Genomic DNA, 22,934 nt, shown 5'->3' with positions numbered 1-22,934 from the left:
GTCAGACCCGCCAGGGTCGGTGTGGCTGTCGTCTCATGCAGATGTTAGGCAGTCAAGGTATCCACTGCTCCTTGACTGCCTAACATCTGCATAAGATGGTGGTCACACTGACCCTGGCGGGTCTGACATGCTTCCTTTACCTGCTAAACGTGGGTTTTTTACTGTCTAATAACCTTGCTTACTAATGATGCTGCACCCAGAGTGGCACTCCTTGTTTTTCTTTTTTTTCTACAGAGATCTCTTCACATTTCCTAGGAGCTGCCTTGTGAAGTGCTGCTTATGACCATGCAATATTGAGTTCTTATCTGCTTTGCCATGTGGTCTCAGTGACTGTTTATCCTTTGCGCCATCTACACTCACACACCGATCAGGTAAGTAAAACAGCTTTTTCTGGTATTCTGCACATAAACGAGCATTTAATGCTTTCAGTGCAGGTGCAGCCCCATTGCAAGGGAGAAAAGAGGATTACCAATCATTAGTGTAGCACCCTTCTAGGTAGGTGCTAGAGACACAGAGTATAGTGTTTGATCCTTTCTGCTTTCCAGAAGGATTGCAGGAAAATCTTTATTGTTCTCTGCCTACCAGAGAGCAGGATCTGCGAGTGAGGTCGGCTCAATGTGCTAAGGTGCAACTCAGTTCGTCTGAAGTGTTTCACACTGGTCCAATAGGGAGGCATATTGGACAGTGGGAGGAAACCTGACAAATTAATGCACAGGCATTTAGTACAGCCCTGGTGATTGGCTCAGGGCATGCTGGGATACTGTATACATGCCAAAAGCACATGTGGAGAGGGGAGTCCCGGAGGAAGGGGGCGGCTGCCTTCTCCTTTGTAGAAGTTGCCATGCAGCCTCAGGTAGTCAACCTGAGGGCTTAAAGAGCTAGAGAGGAACTGAACCCCGGAGGTCCTGCAGAGCTGACTGGAAGAGGGACAATGGAAGGATCTGATTCTGCATATAGCGAGTACAGATCTGTGTCAAGGGGCTTTGACCTAACATTTCAAGGGGCCTATACTCAGATACTTTCCAAGATCCTAATAAACAAATGTATATATTACAGGTCATAGTGTGGTGTGAAGTATGTTGGTAAAGAGATAAAAGGAAGGGAAAACAATAAACATATACATATATATCACAGACCAGTAGAAGAAAGACTGTGGGAACTAGGTGTTGCAGGAATCTATATTTATATTCATTCATTGGAGATGAAACAATTGAGGTCTATGTCAATGTTTAGGCCTTGTGGCTGGAGGGAGTTAGCAGGAAAATCCATTTTGTTTCATTTTGTGAGACCTTGATCTTTTTATTATTTCCCCTCCAGTGTCCATTTATCATGTCAATACCATAAAAAAATCATCACAAATAGATCCTTCCTATGGGCCTCTCAGAAATGTCTAGACAGGCTATGGAAAAACCGGTCACATTGCATGATACTGTGGAACTCCCTTTTGCTGCAACACCACCAAACATCATTTTTCTAGCAGCACTACTATAAGGATTTGCAGTGCTGATGGTTGGAAAGCTTAATTAATGAAAGGACTATTGCTTACTATTTAAATACTTTCCATTTAGAGCACTGATCACTTTATATCAGCTTTGGTCACTTAATATACATTTTGCTATTTTGGTTTACTGATGTTTTAAGTGTAATAGGTTTGATATTTCACACTGGGTACTTTCACTTGGCACTAGCACTTTCAATAGTTCAATATTTTTCAATATTGCCTATATTTTTTTGCACAATTTTTCATTATGAGACATGGTGTATGAATTTTGATACGCTGTGTCTGTTTACCTGCACTATATTCTTTGATATTTTGAGGTCTTGTGAATGATTGGTTCTACCATGATTGGTTGGTTCTAACACTCAAGAGAGACACACACGGAGCGGCGCCAAACCCATTTCCTGTTTAAAATTCCACACCAGACACTACCTTGGTAGTTAGTTGAAGTGGGGGCAGCAGCCATATTTATTATTTTATTTTATTATTTCATCATCCATAGCGCGGAATCACACACATAAATTCTCATCCCCAAATTGTTCCCACAAAGTTGGGAGCATGAAATTGTCCAAAATGGCTTGGTAAGCCAATCTTAAGAGTTCCCTTCACTGGAACTAAGGGGTCAAGCCCAACCCCCTGAAAAACAACCCCACACCATAATCCTCCTCCACCAAATGATTTGGACCAGTGCACAAAGCAAGGTCCATGACCTCAACTTGATAGAATACCTTTGGGAAAAATCAGAGCAAAGACTGTGAGATAGGCCTTCTCCTCCAGATTAGTGCCTAACCCCACAAATGCGCTTCTGGAAGAATGGTCAAACATTCCCATAGACACTCTTAAACCTTGTGGACTTCCCAGAAGAGTTGAAGCTGTTATAGCTTCAAAGGGTGGGCCAACCCAATACTGAACCCTACAGTCTAAGACTGGGATGCAATTAAAGTTCATAAGAGTTGTAAAGGCAGGCGTCCCAATACTTTTGGTAATATAGTGTATGTGGCACCAACAATGTGGAAAACTATTACAATAAATGTGCAGCTGCCCCTTTAAGTGGACATATCAACTTTAGACAAATAAAGCAATAAAAAAGATAAGGCGCTACTGTAAACCACAATGAATCATAAAAGTGATAACAAAGTATTGCACATAAAATAAATAAATATGAAAATATGAATATGAGTGTCCAATAATGAAAAATAGTCCTATAAGGACCCCTCCAATCACTGTGCTCACAGATGTATGGTGACCTGTTATCATTAAACAAGTGCTCCATCACAGTGAGTATAAAATGCTCACCCACTAACTGTGAGCCTTTAACAAGCCTTAAACATTTGGGAAGATAGCCGATGGTAATCCTTAAATCCTAATTCAGGTAGTAAACCGGTGATACCATATGGGATCCAAAGCCAGCAAGTACTTTCTTACTCAATAGCACCAGGGATTCAAAAAGAATAGTGGATGGTAATAGTGTAGTATTTTATTAAAAATGGTTAAAAGCAAAATTAGATATACACTTACATTATAAGGTGCTTTTGTTAGCACCAACATAAACAGCCTTGGGATTAATCTTCGCTCGTTTAGAGCCAGCGTGCATTCCGACACCAGGAAGTGATACAGAGGTCCCTGTCGGAGGTGACATTAACAAAGGTGGACACGCAGCCTCAATGCATTTCGCAGGGTATGCGTCATTTAAGAAGCTTACTATTTTATATTATTGGACACTCATATTCATATATATATATATATATATATATATATATATATATATATATATACTGTATATATATATATATATATATATATATATATATATATATATTTTTTTTTATTTTTTTTGTGCAATATTTTGGTGTCACTTTTATGATGTATTGTGGTTTACAGTAACGCCTTACCTTTGTGTTGCTATGTTTGTCTAAAGATAAAAGTCTTATCTTCAGGTGAATAATTTTAGGCATAATTTACATAAATCCAGCTGCAGAAAACACAGACTTATAGGGATGAATTGATGGTCCCATCAAGTCCGCCTGAAAAACTGACAGGCGGACCCGATCAGACACCCTGTGTGAAGAGGCCTTACAGAGGATGTAAAATCAGAAGGTTTTTTTATCTTAATGCATTCTATGCATTAGGATGAAAAAAACCTTCTGTGTTCAGCAGCCCCCCTATGCCCCCCTAATACTTACCTGAGCCCCATTTCAATCCAGCGATGTCCATGACTGTCTCAGCCATCCAGGACTCCCCTCCTCACTGGCTCCCACTGCTGTCAATCAAAGTCAGCTAGCCAATCAGGTGAGAGAGGGGCCGGGGCCGAACCACAACTCCGTGTCTGAATGGACACAGGGAGCTGTGATTCAGCTCAATGCCCCCTGAGCAAGCTGCTTGCTGTGGATGCACTCAAAAAAGGGAGGGGCCTGGAGCACTGAAGAAGGACCTGAGAAGAGAAGGATCCGGGGCTGCTCTGTGCAAAACCATTTCACAGAGCAGGCAAGTATAACATGTTTGTTATTTTTGTTTTTGAAAAAACAAGACTTTACAATCACTTTATTAGGTCCCCAGTTTTGTTTTCTAAACACTTTTAAACATTTTATAGAAAAGTATACCAAATGTTTTGAGAGCTGTGATCTTAGAGAGGGGATAAGCACAAGGATCTCATGAAAGAAGCCTGTGGTTGACTTCACTATCAATGGCCCAACTCGGATTAAAGAGTATTTCAAGCTAAAAACTTGAATTAAGCTGGGAAGAATTTGAACTCCTGCCTGGCTTTTACTGCTAGCCAGTTTTCTGTTATAGTGGTTTCCCTTTATTTTCTGTCCCGATGACAATGGTTTTATCAGACCAGAAGTAAAAGAAACTCCAACTGCACCACAGTCAGAAAAAAAAAAAAAAAAAAACCTGACGAGGGTTCTAGATTTTCTATAATCTTCTAAAGAAAGGCTTTTTTATTTATTTCTGTGTTGCTGTTGGAGATTTTTACCCTCACTTCTTGTCTGGTAAAACATTGGGGAATTACATTAGTTTTTCATTATTTGCATGTTTTCAGCATGATTTATGTATAGATATTACTGTATGTATATTAGGTCTTTGATTACACATGAATGTTTCCATCCTTTTTCCTATAAAGTTGCACTGTGTTATCATATCCCCTGGCTGATGCCCCATTCACGACCTTATATGCTTGTGTCATCAAAGAAAATAATAATCTTATAACAGGTGCAATTATTTCCAATTCATTTTTACATTTCTTGATGTTGCAAGCAGAATTTTTTCTTGCTATGGAGTGACTGTGCTGTGAAAGTATCATCTTCATTCTCAAACATCTGCTGTACTTGTTAATTGTTACTAATTATGGTTCTTTAGAAGGTGATATATGCTTTGAGAATTCTGGTTGCAAGATCATCCAATTGCAAGTCCCATCTCTATCATGCTCCCAACTAAGGCCATGCAGAGATATTCATAGTTCCTATTGGTAGCTGGAGTTATCGCCAGTTTAATGACCACAGGTCTTTTAGGCTCTGACGATAAAAAGGTCACCTTGTCACTGCTCAAAACTCCCTGTATTTAAGATTATTTCCAGGAAGAAAGGTAGAAAAAAAATCTAAATGTAAATACATGAATTAGTGTGGATATCAGTCTCCTGGAATCCCATTCACAGCAACACTCAAGCTAAAAGAGGGAAGGTCAGTTCCCTTTACTCTCCAATTCGCAAGCTGTTATTTTGTTCTTACCAAACTGTGCTATAGCTTCAGTGGAAGTGTGAGAGTTGGACATCTGAATGATAAGACATAACAATTTAAATGAATCATGTTTGCCCTTTAGGGGTAATCCAACTTAATTCATTTTTTTATTTTTGTTTGTCCCCCTTCCATACACTATGGCATTATTTTTGTGCTTTTAACACTGTTTAGCATTTGTAGTGTACATCCTGTATATTATTGTATTATATTTTATATGTATTGCACACTGCACTAATTGTGCACACGGCACTAATAATGTTTTCATTACATTTTTGCATTCTGTTGAGTCGTGATTAGAATTAATGTAGAAAGAAAGAGGGATGTATGAACCCCCCCCCCCCACGCCCCCCCCCACTCCCCCCCTATGCTTAGTGTGCTTGCAACCTGTGTATAACAAAATTGAATGTATATATCCACTTTACGACCGCTCACTGTGCCTCTACTGAGGCACAGTGGCTCGTTATCGTCCAGCGACGTAGTACTACGTCGCTGGACTCCTCCCCTTGTGGGTGGCGCTTGCGCGCCGCCGGAGGCTCACTCCCGCTGTATTCATTCACAGCGGGAGTCGGGCCAGGGGAGGAGCAGCGGCGATCACCGCTGCTCTTCCCCGATTGTCGGGGAATCGAGTTTGGAGATCCGCCCGCCTGTGTAAACAGAGCGGGCGGATCTCCTCAGTGACAAACAGTGACAGATTGCAGGGTTCAGCATAGCTGAACATGCGATCTGTCCCTGTGTCACTCAGTCACCTCCCCCCACACACGTTAGTAAGCACCAGGCATACATTAACCCCTCCCTCTCCAATAAAATTAACCCCTTCCCTGCCAGTGTCATTTTTACAGTAACAGTGCATATTTATAGCACCGATTACTATAGAAATGTCACTGGTACCCCCAAAAGTGTCAAAAATTTCAGTCAAGGGTCCGATCTGTCCGCCGCAATGTCGCGGTCCCACAAATGAAATCGCAGATCGCCGCCATTACTCGTTAAAAAAAAAAACACCAAAAATGACAGAAATCTTTCCCTTAGTTAGTAAACGCAATAACTTTTGCGCAAACCAATCAAAATACGCTTATTGTGATTTTTTTTTACCAAACATAGGTAGCAGAAAACAAATTGGCCAAAAATTTTAAAAAATTTTGATTTTTACATTTTATGGGGGGGGGGTTCATATAAAAAAAAATTTGAAAAATATTGTTATTTTTTCAAAATTTACGCTCTTTTTTTGCTTATAGCGCAAAAAGTCAAAATCGCACAGGTGATCAAATACCACCAAAATAAATCTCTGTTTGTGTGAAAAAAAGGACGTAAATTTTGTTTGGGTACGGCGTCGCACAACCGCGCAATTGTCAGTTAAAGTCGCACAGTGCCAAATCGCAAAAAGTGGCCTGGACGTAAGACAGCAAAATCCACCTGGTAAAGTGGATATACAATATTACACCCTTAGATGTGCAAACAGCTTATATGTGCAATAGTGCTATTAAACCATGTAAAAATCCATCCAGCTGTAAAAATATATATTAAACACAAACTCCTGTGATTTAAAAAATAATGTCCACAATATATCAGTCTATGTCGGGTGTAAGGGTTACACCATATATGGACGAAAATCCAGGATTCCAAGATAAATATTCCAGGCAGGATAGTAAATCGGCGATAGGGCTTTTTTGTAAGGGTCACCACAGTTCTAAGGGAAGGTATGTCAGAAGGCTCACCAGAAAGGTTGGATCCCCTCTTACCTTACAGCAGGGAGATCATTCGAGCTTGTGAAGAGTAAATTTCTCTTCCCAGGACATGGAGCTGTGTTGCTGGTCCTCACGCTACTCCTGGATATAGGTTCCCTTGTATGTGCACTCCGTGGCCGACAGGTATTATATTAAAAAAATATATGAAGCCTCATAGTGAGATCCGTTTAAATAATTTATTCAAATAGAGTCGGTCGCATAAAAACTTTCCATGCATAAGAGAGAGATCTGAACACAAACTAGTTAAAAAACGTATAAATAATAAAAATTAGGAAGGCAGGCATGGATGGTATGGTATCACTGCAAGTGTGAAAGAGACGGGGAACGCCGGCTTCCGCATGCGTTCCACTACGTCCTACTCAACTACCGGTCACGTGCCCCAGCGTGCATTCCAAAATGACGCGTTTCGTCATCAATATGCGACGTCTTCAGATTCTGGAATTCAGGGGCACGTGACCGGTAGTTGGGTAGGACGGAGTGGAACATAGACTGATATATTGTGGACATTATTTATTTATTTCACAGGAGTTTGTGTTTAATATATTTTTATACAGCAGGATGGAATTTACATGGTTTAATAGCACTATTGCACATATAAGCTGTTTTCACATCTAAGGGTGTAATATATATACATTCAATTTTGTTATACACAGGTTGCAAGCGCACTAAGCGTGGGGAGGGGGGGGGGGTTCATACAGCCCTCTTTCTTTCTACATTCACTTTACCTGGCCTTGTGGCAGGAGGAGTTTACTGCAGCTGCACTTTAGAGACTTAATTTATATTTATATTCTTTTTTACTTTTTTTCACAAATTAATTATCTATTTAAAATAATTATTTATGGTGCACACATTTAATATTTAATTTATTAAATTATTTGAGGTACCTATAGGCGCAGGTGCACACCCCTTATTTCTGATTAGAATTAGCCTGCCTATGTTACGCCCCTTGTTACCATAAAAGTACAATTGTAATAATAATGTGATTCCTACGTAATCATCTGTTTCAAAGCCTTCAATTGCGTCAAATAAAGCAGAACATTTATTTTGGAAAGATTCAGAGTGTATCTTTTTGTGTCTGTTCCCTTCTACAGTAGTTATTAATTTGGAACCACTAATCAATATGAGGATAGAAGTTGCCTATCTATAAAATTTCCAGAACACGTTCCTGGAACACTTACATTGTGTATATATATCCCAATTTTTTTTTTCTAATATCAGGTTTTTTCTATTATCATGTTTTTTTAAATTTTTTTGTGTTTCCTAATCTTTTGGTGCTGTCAGTTTTGACACTGTCAGTTTTTACATTTCTTTTTTATCTCCGTTTTATTTTTCATTATGCTAGCTGAGCCTTGTAGTCCCACACTGCATAGTCCATAGAGCAGTGATGGCGAAACTTGGCACTCCAGATGTTTTGGAACTACATTTCCCATGATGCTCAACTACACTGCAGAGTGCATGAGCATCATGGCAAATGTAGGTCCAAAACATCTGGGGTGCCAAGGTTCCCCATTAGTGTCATAGAGTATAAATACAGCTCCCATTTGCATGCAGTTTCTGGCCTTAAAACGAGGCATCAGCTTTCAGACATGTTGCCACCCCCCTGACATCACTTACTGTCTTATCACTTCCTGTCCTTGCATGTGCTCATTGATCCACATGTGCTACTTCCTGCTTCTTGTCCTAAAGCTGCCTGGTCACTCTACCACACTCCACTCCTTACAGCAGCAGATCCATCTTGGGATCCTGGATGCCTCCTCCTCCCAGCTGGAAATGCACCAATGATTGTACTGCACACGATCATCCACACACTGTGAGTTGCAAATTACTGTGTACTGTATCCACCTCTCCACTTTGCTGCACTTAGATTAATGCACCCTTGCTGTTTCTATTAGCTATTGCAGGTGCTATCCAGACCACATCTACGGTTTCCTTCATGCCTCCCCAGCTGGGAATCCTTTGAGAACCATGATAAGGATAATTCATCTTACTTTATGTGAGTTGCTAATTGTCTTTGTTTAATAAATGTTTACACACCCACTACAATTAGTCTGTGCACTTAGCTCATTTTGTCTGAACCACAAAACAGGCTGTACAGAATTACAAACCCTTTGAGAGGAAAAAGAATATGTAAGTTCTGTATATACTATATATACTGTAAATATCAATATGTAAGTCCCCTTTATGGTGTAGTCCCACCCAAAGTTTGCTAGGGTGCCCTGCTGTTTATCATCCAGGCTCATAAAGGAATACAAGGCTTTTGGGAAGGAGTTGTTACGGGAGAGAGTAGCTGTGGTTGAAAATAGAAAAGACCCACGTTTCTATGAAAGGCTAACTTCTGTACTCTTCTGTACTGGTGTAAAAAATCACTTTCTGACTTTGGGGGGGGGGGGGAGTGCTAGATTATCTCTAGTTGGGAAAGGATTTGTTATTACTTGCTGAGGAAGGGGACTAAAGACTGTAGCCACATGTGGGTATTGCGAATCTCCTGCTGGGGATAGTGCAAAGTAAGATAAATGCAATTTGTCCAGAAGCCTGATATGGGAGTTCTTGTGCTCTACACTCTAAAGAACCATATTTTAACATTTGCTAAATGTGACTGAAGATGTACACATTATACAAGTTGCAAAGTAAACATTTTCTGAAACCAAGTATGCTAAACTGGCCTACCATTGTTTATGAAAAGATAATGGTGTAGCCAATGCATGGTTAAATACATTGGTACCTGGCTCTAAAGAGAACGGAGTAGTTGGTCTGCCATGGGGAAAACCTACGGATGGTATTGAACGGTGGAGTTTGACATCTCCTGAAAATAACCATCTAGCCAGAAGCCTTTGCATTCTACAGGCCTTGACTGCTGCAGTAGTCTTAGGACAGCGAACTGGCAAAATGTTACTGAACAGGACTCGTGGAGATATTTTCCCTTACTGTACTGAATTGTGAATTAATTAGCTGCATGTTATGGCCTGGGTTACTGACGCTTCTATAACTGAAGTATCTGCAATATGCCCTTGCAAGTGTTGAGCTTAGATGAACCTACTGAAAGGGACATTACATACATATATTGTGACAGATGGATGGTCTGTCACTGTCCAATGATGCAGATAGTGCCTATTTCAGCAGTAAAGGAGTGCCTGATCAGATGTCAATCTCATTAGAGACAAATTATGGCTTATAAAAGAGAATCAGTTTAGACAACCATTTCTCCCTCCCCAGGAGACAGATTATTTCAGAGGGAGCATGCGGCTAGAATGACACATGTTTATCCAGGCCTGCCTGGCCTAATGTAAAGGCACTTTGACCAGATTGTCATCTGATGGAAAGTGTTTGTGTCTCTGTCTTGCACAGAGACAGATGATGCTTGTAAAGGCCATGCTGGGCAACTCCATAGCTAAGAGGCCAAATTGCTTATGTCAGGTGTTGATGAACCCCTGCGAGGGTTAACCTTGTGTAATGATGCTTTCATTGATGAGAAAAATTGGGCCCTAGGACATACTTTTTTGAGCGAACTAAGTTCCCTAGTTTTGGAGCTCCAGGAACTTAAATAAAAACATAAAAATCAGAGTAATTCTCTCTAGCAGGTCAACCCAAATCCAAAATGTAAGTTTTGGGTGGACTTAACCTTTATGAGAAAAGCAGCAGGGGTTTAAAAACTTCCCCCTTCCATCACCAAATTAAAAAAAAATCATGACTCAGATGAGAGAAGGAAATTTTTTGGCATAAAATAATAAAAACCAAGGCTCCCTGGCAAATATCTCCACTGTGTGATTTGTATCTGTATTAGTCATACCAAGTTGAGATTACTCACGTTGCAGCAGACATACATATCTGATGATTATGATTCATAGAAGAATCACTGCAGAGGTGGACCGGGTGTTTAATGTCTATTAAATAGTGTAATAGGTAACAGAGTACCAGATTACTCTTGGTGCATGCCACATGACCCAGTTAACTGAACCAGATGACTGTGATGTATTAAAGCCATTAGAAGCCACATATTGCGGAAGACTTTGCAAGTCTCCGAGTTTCTAAGCCATTCAATGTCAAGGGGACAGCAGCAAATTGCTCTGACATCCACTGCAGAACCCCTGCTGCTGATGTGAAGGGGTTAATGATTCTACTTACTAGAACAGAGTGCGGTCTATTATAAGTAAATTTATTTGAACTATTACTGTGATTTTCAGGAGCAACACATGGAAATGTTATCATCACAACACCTTCTGCAGCCTCAAGAAATTAGAAGGTACTCATGACTGGATAGACAATATTATTACCTGTGCTTACATTCTGTAGTTAATATTTTATTGGAATTTAAAAAGGAGATCTCCAATTAACAACATCCAATGTCAGCCTCTTGCAGCCTTGATTTGCTATTCCCTTCTTCTACATGTAGGATTGAATGATTTACATGTGGGTAGCACAGAGGTTTAGTGGTTAGCACTTCCACCTAGCATTACTGGGGGTCCTTGGTTTGAATTCCATCCAGGATGCTATCTGCATGGAGCTTGTATGTTCTCCTTGTGGTTGTGTGGTTTTCCCCCACCTCAAAGACATGCTGGTAGGTTGACTATGTCCTATTTATTTTGGCTCCAGTATGTGTATGCATTCATGTGAGATAGGGAGTTTAGATTGTAAGCTCCTTGAGAGCAAGGACAGATGTGAATGTGCAGTGTGTAAAGAACTGCATACATTGTGGGAGCTATATACTTTAGATGCCTGTAGCAAATGTGACCTGTCTTTCCTACAAATTAATTATAACTTGGTTCTTCCCATTTTCCAATCCAGATACTATAACAAGTTCTGGCCATTTATCTTTCTCTCCTGCAGTCAAAGCAATACTGCTTAGTCAAACCTATGATTTTGTAGCACTACCCCGAAAGTGCCACAGATGTTAACTGGTTCTTTCCCAAACAGTGCAGAGACCACCAGTCACACAAGCAAAAGTCCATTCACTCTGGCTCCAACAGTCTAGAAGTTGTCTTTTTGTACGTCATTGTTGTAGAACTCCTGATGGGAGAGGGTTTAGGTGGTATGAGTGTAGAGGGCACTCTTGTCTAAGCTAGACTTCTCTGAACAGTCTTTCTGCCCAAGCCTTATAGGAATGGCCACAAAGGAGACCCTGTAAGTGCTGCATTAGTAAGAGCTACTGCTTGCACTGATCCTTTAAAATTACCACACAGTAACTTGGATCTTGAGCACAGGTTTATTCTGACAATGTTTCTCCAGAATGGCTGAACTCTCTCCCAGATTCCGTCAAACATCTCTGTGCTTTAGGACAACTACTCAGTTCCTAGCTTCCACCAAACACTCTTCAGTGAGGGAGAGGTTAATATTCACAGTGGCACACTTTCCAGGTTTTACCACGCACTCTTCAGTAAGTTATCCAGACCAGATGGTAATCAGCTTGCTTAGCTCCAAAGTAGACTAGGAATAGGCCCCCAGCTCTGCCACAGATGGGACCTCAATAAACTGCAGCAATCTCCAGCCAAATCTGCCTCAGAGAGGCAGAGCCCCTGAAGCTGTGGGACTTCTCCAGTAACAAGACCAGACTATTTATGTTCCACTCCAACCACCTACTGGGCACACCTCACCAGTGATTATCTGCAGTATAATAAATATTCAAGCTGCCCATCTGAATCTCCCAGCCCTCTTTGTTCAAGAAGCCTTTAGAATGAAGGGGGAAGCAATCAAACCTGTAAACTATGAGTCAACAGCTGATCCAATGATTACAGAGCAGCCAAAAATATTCAAATTTACCTAATACCCTAGCAGCCTATTTAGGAGGGCGCTACACCTGGATAGTGAAGAAGCAGCAACTCCCAACTGATGTCATCTCTCTTCTCCAATCAGCAAATTCCATTTTAGATTTACAGCACACACAAGAGCCAAAAACAATGGTATGTTAGGGGAACAATTTAAAATACATTAAAGTATTTTTTCATGAACAAATAGCTGAATACAGGTGTATTCATGGAGAAACACATGACAGTATCTGTATGTACAGATAGGTAGGGTATTGCAGCAGCAACCTCCTTGTGCTATATCTCACTTTAGGTCTGCAAAGGAACATTTCCTAGTTGTGAATTTTTTTAGGGTAGGGTTCTTTTTTTGGCCAAGCCCTTCTTTACTTTGTGTGAAAGTATCTCATCAAGACATGACAAAAGCTACCATAACCTAACAAATACCCAGGAATTCATAGGGGATTCAAAAAAATAGGGCAAAGCAATTTGTGTAGCATGTACATTTTTTTCTGGGAAGCAAGTGTATTTTCTCTACTGCATGTTATTATAATGCACAATTAGGTACTTAAAAAAAAAAAAAGTAGGGTAAATAATTGGCAAAATTGTGCTTTTACCAAAGCATGATTTTTTCGTATTTCTTAAACTTGTTCTAGTTTTATATAGGCTCCCAAAGTGTCAGGACAATTACCAATTGCTCCATATGTTGATTTTTTTCCAGGTTGGGGGTAGACAGGAATTGACACATCAATGTCAGTGCTCAGCAGCATTCATTACATCTTTGGCTTTAGTTAAACAGAGGTAAGGAAAGCAACTGCGTGTGTGTTTTCAGTCATTCAGCTCAATACATTTCCAGAATACCTGGGATGGAGGAGATCTTAAATGGACTTTTTTCTGTGCCAGTAGGTGTGAGCATATAATACACTTCTTTAAACACTGCTCAAAAAAATTAAAGGAACTCTTTGAAAACACATGAGATCTCAATGGGGAAAAATATCATGCTGAATATCTATACTGATATGGACTGGGTAATGTGTTTGGAACGAAAGGATGCCACATCGTTTGATGGAAATGAAAATGATCAACATACAGAGGGCTGAATTCAAAGACACCCCCCCCCCCCCCAAAATCTAAGTGAAAAAATGATGCAGCAGACTGGTCCATTTTGCTGAAATTTCATTGCAGCAACTCAAATAGAACTCAGTAGTTTGCATTGCCCCCACATGCTTGTATGCATGCCTGACAATGTCGAGGAATGCATCCAATGAGACGGCGGACAGTGTACTGGAGTATTTCCTCCCAAATCTGGCCCCGAGCATCAGTGAGCTCCTCAACAGACTGAGGTGCAATCTGTTGGCATCAGATGGACCAAAACATAATGTCCCAGAGGTGTTCTATTGGATTTAAGTCAGACGAGCTTGGGGGCCATTCAATGGTATCAATTCCTTCATCCTCCAGGAACTGGCTGCATACTCACGCCACATGAGGCCGGGAATTGTTGTGCACCAGGAGGAACCCAGGACCCACTGCACCAGCGTAGGGTGTGACAATGGGTTCAAAGATTTCATCCCAATACCTAATGGCAGTCAGGGTGCTATTGTCTAGCCTGTAGAGGTCTGTGCGTCCCTCCATGGATATGCCTCCTCAGATCATCACTGACCCACCACCAGACCGGTTGCGCTGAATGATGTTACAGGCAGTATAACAATCTTTACCACTTCTCAAGACCCTTTCACGTCTGTCACATGTGCTCAGGTTGAACCTGCTCTCATCTGGGCACAGGGCACCAGTGGCAGACCTGCCAATTCTGCTGTTCACTGACAAATGCGAATCAAGCTCCATGGTGCGGGGCAGTGAGTACAGGGCCCACAAGAGGACGTTGGACCCTCAGGCCACCCTCATGAAGTCTGTTTCTGATTGTTTGGTCAGAGTCATTCACACCAGTGGCCTGCTGGAGGTAATTTTGTAAGCGTCTGGCAGTGCTCATCCTGTTCCTCCTTGCACAAAGGAGCAGATACCGGTCCTACTGATGTGTTAAGGACCTTTTTTTGGCCCTGTCCAGCTCTCCTAGGGCCTGTCTTCTGGAATCTCCTCCATGCTCTGTGCTGGGAGACACAGCAAACCTTCTGGCAATGGCACGTATAGATGTGCCATCCTGGAGGAGTTGGAATGCCTGTGCAACCTTTATAGGATCCAGGTATCGCCTCATGCTAACAGTAATGACACTGACCCTAACCAAATACAAAAATAGTGAAAAACAGACAGGAAAGATGAGTAGGGAAAGAACTTTGTTTTGTAGGTTGTCTCATTGTTGCCCATCTAGTTCCTCTGTTGTTAATTTTTGTTACTACCAAAGCAGTTGTAACTGATTAACAACCCCCTCCACTACTTAACTGACCAGATCAATACCCCAGGAGTTGAATTGACTTGATGCTATACTCTGAATAAAAATTGTTCCTTTCATTTTTTTTGAGCAGTGTATTATGTCAGATGACAGGTCCGTGCAGTTGCAAAGATCTGTGGACATTGGGATTGGATGAGACAAGAAAATGGCCTGGGGGCACATAACTGAAATCTGGTCAAGCCTAATGGCGATGGGGACTCAGCTGGAGTCTTGTGTATTTTAGGTATTACAGGGAGTATGATTTTTTTTCTAAAGTTTCCTGTTTGCTTTCAGGGACCCCTACCCTCCTTTTATGTTGGTGCATTGATTAAACCAATACCATTGACTTTATTAAAAGACATCTGTTTGGCTCTCTCAATGGTGTCTATTTAGCCCGCAGGCTAAATGAAAAAAATCTATGTGTGAATAGTGAATAGTCAGCTTAGGCGTCTATTAAGGGAATCTTCTGACAACATTTTAGCATTAATCTCTTATATATGGGCCAGAAAAGAATTTAAAGTGATTGGCTAAAATTTTTTTAGGGTAATGATACCCTGCATGAAGGTACAAAAACGTTTAGGCATTAGTAACCCCCCTCAAGCCCCGCTGCCTATGTCTATAGCAGCTTTCTATGGGGGCACTCGATGGAGGGGAGGAGCCAGTAGGGAACCAAGGAAGAAGAGGTTCAGGGCTGTTCTGTGCAGTTCCATTGTACAGGGCAGGTAAATATAAACCTGTTTGTTTTTTAGCTTTTTTTTTGTTTTAAAAAAAGTATTTACAATCACTTCAAAGCGTTTGTTACCCCAACAATTCATATTCTTGATATGTGCCTGCTGTACCATGTACTTGTGGGAAAGTATCCTGTTCTCTTTGTATTGCTTCCTTTATGTGAAATCCCTGGTGTTCCTGCCAGTCTCTCTGCCTTCCTAATAAAAACTGACCACACTAAGAGGAGATCACAGCGTGGTCAGTTTTCTAGCTATGCTTGGAACTCAGCCTGCTTTCCTCCAATGATCAAACTTGTCCTCACCCCCTAACCCCCCCTCCCCCCCGCTGCACAGCCATTTACTGGAAATCTCAGTGTGCTGCTGCTTCTCCTCCTCCAGCTCTTATGCAGCTGAGAACAAAGGATCTGTGATCACTTATAAAAAAGGGAAAAAGGTATTTGTAATGTTTTTTTTTTTTATCTATACAAATATGTTTTGCCTTTCATCTCTATTTTAAAGTGATGTTGTTTTACAAGGTGATTGTTTACAATCACTTTAGCAACATGGCAACGTTTAGTCCTTGTAAATATAGATACTTTTAAGATAGGTAACACAATGCATTAAAGCCATTCTGAAGGCTAAAAGGGGATTGCATGATGTTGTAAAGAGCTATGATCTTATGCATGTAGGGCTTCGGATTTATGGAAAATGATAATGTAACACTTTGGCTGTGATATCCATACAGCCATCAAAAGCTAAACTTTGTATGTGTTATAGGCTGCTGGCCAGGTTGCGATGTTAATTTTTTTTTTTTCTCTTTGTCCATGCTAAATATCTTCCATGTTAGAAAAAAGTCCACTTGATGTCAAAGCACAGTTGTATGTAGGGCGCAACCATAACATTATAATCTCCCTCCCCATGTTTCTAACACCTTACTAAAAACATTGCTTACACCTAAAGGACAACTTCAGTTTAGAGAATCTGTTCTTTCAATGTTCCTGGCAATTCCCTGAGTGACAGCTATGTACTCATATACTCACCTTCAACCCTGTGCGGCTGAAGCCACAAAGCTTTTACTGAAAAAAGTCCAACTCCTACCGCACTTTGTGCTTTGCTTGGCTTATTCATTCCTATGGCTGAAGCAGTACTCTTCTGGATGTCTGGGGGCCACCATGAGTACAGAGCAGACTAGGCTAAAGCCTCATACACACGTGTCGAAATTCGGCCGGGAATTTTCGTCCGACGACCGATCTGTCGATTTTCGGCTTGTTAGTATGATGCTTCCGACAACCGACTCCGACTTTTCGGCCGAAAAAATTCTGGTGTGCAGGCTATAAATTTTTTGTCCTCTGTCAAAACACGTCCGATTTTCGTGCAGTCATTACAGATTTCGACAGGGAAAAATCTTATGAGCAAGACTGGGCATGCTTAGAGAAGAAAGAACACAAAGAAAGCAAACCAACACATGACATCAGTTCTGAAGTAGAATTTTGTCGTGCGGGAAAATTTGTGTGCAGTCTAGGCACATTCCAACCAACAAAACACAACTCTGGACAAAAGACGGACGACCGGTCGGTGGAAATTCGTTGCGTGTGTACTAGGCTTAAGTGTTTATGTTGGTGGTTGCCAATTTGGGCGGTGACAAACAATTAAATGTCAACTCCACTAAAAATGAAAGTTGTAAAGTATTTTAAAGCCTTATCTAAACTATCTTACTAAACATTCTTCACACTTACATTAAACACACAGAATTGCATAATCCAGGAGGCCCTTTGCTACTATATATAAAAAACGATAGAAAGAGACTACAGCTGCCCTTTAAAGATTACTTATATCTTTGTGAAGTATGCAGCTAACCACAAAGACTGAAACTTTACAAATCCACTTACCACACAACCACTGGAGTCCAGCTTACGATCAGAAACACAGCGGAAGTTCTTGCTGCATCCCCCATTTCCTTTGGAACAATCCCGAACAGGACCGAAGGAGTCTAGCAGAATCTCAAGGTTATCAAATGAAGAAGAGGTCATAAGCTCCTCTCTGTTGGCCAAGCAAACAATAGGAAAGGAAACAGGGGGGAAGGATGATAGATAGGAAGAGACAAGGAGGAAATATATCAAATCAAGGCAAGCTAGAAAAAGAGAGCACTAGTCAGTGAAAGGGGCACAAAAGAGGTCAGGGTGACGGGAAAATAGATTAAGGAAATGGGTAGGATTGAGACATAGGCAAAAAGTGAGAGATGTGTTGATAAAAACATACAAATCATCTGGCAGAAATGTGCTGTCTTGGTAAGATAGTAACTGTTTATGAGCAAGCAGCACAAAGAATGCATTCAGCATTCAGCCATTATTTACTAGAACAATGTGTCCCTGATACAGGAAGGCCCATTAATCAGAGCACAGGGAGAAGCACAACACACTGACACTATGTCTCCCCTGTGGATCCCCACGCACTCACCTGACCTCAACAGCATCCTCCATGACAGTCATGTCTGTTTTACACTTGGCTGATGGATTAATGGCCAGTTCAGCAGGGGGGATGACAAAGCTCTTACTGAGAGGAAGCCACATACCCTCTCCCAGTGTGTACGTAAATCTGTGTTAAAAGAGACAAGGTGTCACCACTCCTTTTTTCCATATACATTCATGGAAAATAAATGAATCAGGATCAAAAACAAACATCATTACTACAGCTCTTCCTCAAACCATCCACACCGCATGAGAAGAAGGACCATCAATATCTACAGGCCTTGGGGAAAATAGTGGAAGGGGGAGCTGGAATTCAGCCTTGTCAATATATTATATCTATATCTGAGATAAAAATTGAAATGTGTGACTGTCAACTAAAGAAAAAATGTTAGAATGGGAATTGCACCAATCACATTACCAAGCATAAAAAATGTTCTGCAGTTGGCCACAAAATAACACATTTTCACAGCTTATCCCACATTTAAAGTTTATCTCTTAAGACGCATGTCATGAAACTGTCCTATGTTTACAGTACTAATGAAATGTATCATAAAATAGTACTGTAATGGCACTGAATTGTATCAAGAACTGCCAAATATCTTTACATACCTGCTCCAAATCTCACACTATTTTACTGACCGGATTTCAAAGCTTACTACTAGTATGAAGGGCTGATGCACTCCATCAAGTGCACCTCTTTTGGTCTATAAGGCTATCCATCATAATGAGGGATCAATAGGTAAATGGAGGAGGCAAGACCTAGGTGCCGGTTCACACTAATACGACTTGTCAGGCGACTTGGTCAGCCTGGCAAGTCGTGCACCGTCGCGGTCATTGAGTAGTTCAGGACCGGTTCTAATAGGAGCGACACAAGTCGCTCCGACTTAGAAAAAGGGTCCTGTACTACTTCGGGGCAACCTGGAGGCGACTTGCATTGACATTCATTTTATGATGTCCGTGCAAGTCGCGCCGAAGTCGCGCTGCACGCGACTTCACAGGTCGCTCCCTAAGTCGGAGCGACCTAGTGTGAACCGGCACTTAGGGCACCTAGCTGGAACATCAGTACTAGTTTTATTTACCAATATTTGTTCTGCTGTATATTAAAAGATATACCTTTTTACAGCTCAAAGCTTGCACAGATTGTGTTTTGCATCCCCCAGTTTGCCTACATCATTATAAATAAATATAGTTATAACTTGCTGAAACAAGAATTCCTTTATGATCCCCAAAAGCAAGAGTACATTCCCTGCATACTACAATGTTATTTTTCAAAAATACAGTACATACTTGCCAACATATTTGTCCCAGACCCCAGGATAATGTTACCCAGATTCATGCCTACTTTCTTTCTGGATTGCCCTACCCCTGCTAATGTTGGAACCGCCCTCTTGCGGATCTAGGGAGGAAAAAAGTTAATACTCATTATTGCATTATGCAACATGCTTAGTAAATCCAGGGTGATGCTGTGATTCTGGGATAGAGCCAAGGATAAAGTATCAGTGGGACAGAGCACTTGGATATAGGACTGTCCTGGATAATCTGCGACAGTTGACACTTATGTAAATATTATTAGCCAGTAATATTTTGTGCATTTAGATACACGTCAAGCCTTTTTTTTTTTTTTGTCAAGCAGCCTACTAAGTCAGCTTGAAACAGTTTGTGCAGAAGACTATTCCACATATTTACAGCACTTAAAGCGAAAGTAAACGCATTAGTTTAATAGTTTTAATAAACAGTTACATTCCTGGCATGCCAGAAATGCTATTTGTCACATTGGTTGTGGGCTCAACCAAACTGTCAAACCATCCAATGGCTGGTGTCATAACTGATCACATATGCAGCACCATGGCAGTTGAAGATCAAACAGAGACCAAGATGGCAGCTTCCTTGGCTGAAAACGATAGGAGGGTTTACTTCCACTTGAAGGCTTATTCACATGTGCGACAGCCCTTGCCTCCCCTCTGAAAGTTTTCAACAGTGTATCACCTTGTGTGGTTACTGCTGACACCTCTTGCCAGTATTTCTCTGCTGAAATACCAATGAGTAGGCTTGTCTGAACAATATTGTCTTCCCCTAAAAAATTGACACTAGGGGTTTTCTGTACATGCTCCTCTGTGTAATTTTATAATGACTTGGCTTATGTACTGAAGGGCTGATGGACTGTGCCTCTATGTCTGCCCTCCCGTGGGCATGTTTACTCATAGAGGTGGATTATGATTTCAATCCCTGAGCTTATTAAACTCCATAAAAAAGCTGAAGACTTTTTGAAGTCTCACCCCTTATCTGAAATCGGTCAGTGATATGATGAACTAGGGGAGATGCTGCCATAGATACACTATTCCTAGCAGCCAGTCCTTCTCAGCACAGCTAAGTTTAGATCTGTCACTACAAAAAAGTTCTTAGCATTCATGTGGAAGTTAACGAGCTGAAGGCAATGAATCACCAAATACTCCCTTCTTTGACTATGGTAAAAGGCAAACCTCTTCAAATGTCACAATCTGATCTGTGTTTGTAAAAAAAACTCACACAAGCACCAGGCTCTAAAGTTGGATGCACACTATACAATCTTTGTTGTTAGATTTCCTTTAGATTTACCTTCAACTATGTAGTGCAAGCAGCAATTTTTCTGGCTCTGAGGAAGGGGGTTCGCCCCTGAAACGCGTCAGCCCAGCCACAGCAGCCCCATGCGGCACTCTGCATGCTATTCGGCTACATATGGGACCTTGGCTACCTTGGAGATTTTATATGCAATGTTGATGTGTGTATTATCACACCTGCCTTGTGAGTATATTGTATACTTTTTAATATTTTAATAAATGGTTTTAGTGGTGATGCACTAGGTCGGTGCGCCCCTTTCTTTTTTGTCTTTTCTCTATGTAGTGCAAGGGCCTGACTGATTGCATACACATTTAACGTGTTTAGGTTTGACCTCATATTATATGGTTTTGGTAAATCTAAAGGAAAACATTAAAAGATGATTGTATAGTGTGTATCCAGCTTAAGTTAAAGTGGTATCATTTATTGGCTAACCTAGTGGACCGAAGATGCAAGCTTTCGAAATCCTTAAGACTTTTTAGAGATGATGTCTTCTCATAAGTGCGAGAGTCAGCCAATAAATGGTATTTACTTTAAAACCAAGCCTTCTGCTGTCATTGATGGTTAAAAATGCAAAACATTCTCTGGTAACTATTCTTCATAAAAACAGTGGAAGCAAACAGACTAGTTAGAGTTACTGAGGAAATCGTCAGACCTGGAGGCCATAGGCAAAATTCTAGACTCCTGTCATCCATCACTGGCAGTGTGTGTGTATAGAAGGAGCTGGGCACATTGAAGGTCAAAGTCTGAGCCTACATTACAGCCTGAACTAAATGTCAGTTGTCGCCACACATTGCCCCTGTTCGCTGAGCTTGATATGTACTGTGAATTGTAAACTAGTAATGCAATGAGCACAGTGCTGATAAGCTAAAGTTCTACCTGAATATTTTGTCAGCTGGTTGTTCTCCGAGAACCAGGTCAAATCCTCTCTGAAACATGGTGTAAGGCCAAGGGCTGCATCAAAAGACAACGATAAGTACATATATCTGATTATACTGTATTGTGAACAGAGGAAATTGCACGGATTGAGACATTCACATGAGTGTTTAAACCTTCTTTATTTTTTGTGAAGGAAGTAATATAATAATTATTATTATTATACAGGTTTTTTTTATAATATCCTTTAATATGTACACGTGTGGACGGATGGTTTATCCCCCTCCAAACACGTGAAACACAGGTGAATGACTGATAATAATGTTGTAATAAAACTGGTGTAAATTCGTATTCTAATCAATTCTCTGTTTCAATCATTCTACAGTTGTCCCTCTGAACATCTATATGTACCCCTGTACCCCTGAAGAAGCGGATCACACCACGAAACATGTACGGTAGTGGGTAGTTGTATACCTAAGGAAGTACATGGGTGATTACCAGATCAATCTGGCCCTGCGGTACTTTCCGATGGTTTCAATACAACTCTATGAATATATGAGGTTTACAACTCTGCTTGAATTGTTTTTATATTGAATGTTCATTTTTGTATGTATAATTTGTCCTCCTGTCTTATTTTTTTCTTGTGTTAATGATGTACAATAAAATAAATGTTTTTATATATAATACACTACATTAGTGCTATACTATTGTTATTGGTTATATACGGTACCCTGAAAGTCCCGACTTGTGCCCCATATCATTCTAGTTTGTGTCTTCCAATATAACTGGAATGTGGTACCTTTATCTTATCACTGATTCCTTAAATTGAGCCATTTTTAGTATATAGGTTTTTTTTTTTATAGTTTTTTGTCTAAGCTTATGGCTACTTATGTTGGCTTGCCACAGGGGTAACTTAGAGATGTTTGGTTACTTGCTAGAACCTCAGCAGCTGAAGCATCTCATTCCATGGGACACTGTTTATATTCCTGTTTTTTAACTTGGTACAGACAAGGTTAATGATGGCAAATACAGCTCCCCAGCCCCTTAAACATAAAAAAAAAAAATATGTAGGAATTTTCCTTGCTGTAGTTTCCATAAAAGATAATCTGAAAAAAAAGGTAAGCTACAATTTTTAAATATATAATGTATGATATGTGAATGGTAACATGTAACAAATATAAAATTGGTGTTATCCC

The 22,934-nt window shown here is 40.6% G+C and overlaps 1 protein-coding gene across 2 annotated transcripts in view; it reads right to left on the bottom strand.

Moving 5' to 3' along the window:
• ASTN1 (astrotactin 1) overlaps positions 1 to 22,934 on the bottom strand; it is an 808,141-nt gene that overhangs the window by 158,717 nt on the left and 626,490 nt on the right. For both annotated transcript variants that reach the window (XM_082264783.1, XM_082264784.1), the window contains exons 9-11: positions 21,742 to 21,816; positions 18,257 to 18,394; positions 17,689 to 17,839 (exon numbers count right to left, since the gene is read on the bottom strand). In XM_082264783.1, coding sequence (XP_082120909.1) covers positions 17,689 to 17,839; positions 18,257 to 18,394; positions 21,742 to 21,816 — 364 coding nt within the window. The remainder of the gene's footprint in view (positions 1 to 17,688; positions 17,840 to 18,256; positions 18,395 to 21,741; positions 21,817 to 22,934) is intronic.

Source organism: Pelophylax lessonae (genome assembly GCF_965119305.1).
Source record: "Pelophylax lessonae genome assembly, chromosome: 8".
Lineage (NCBI taxonomy): Eukaryota > Metazoa > Chordata > Amphibia > Anura > Ranidae > Pelophylax > Pelophylax lessonae.
Note: the sequence above shows the minus strand (reverse complement) of the source record. Positions and strands in the feature narration are given on the sequence as shown.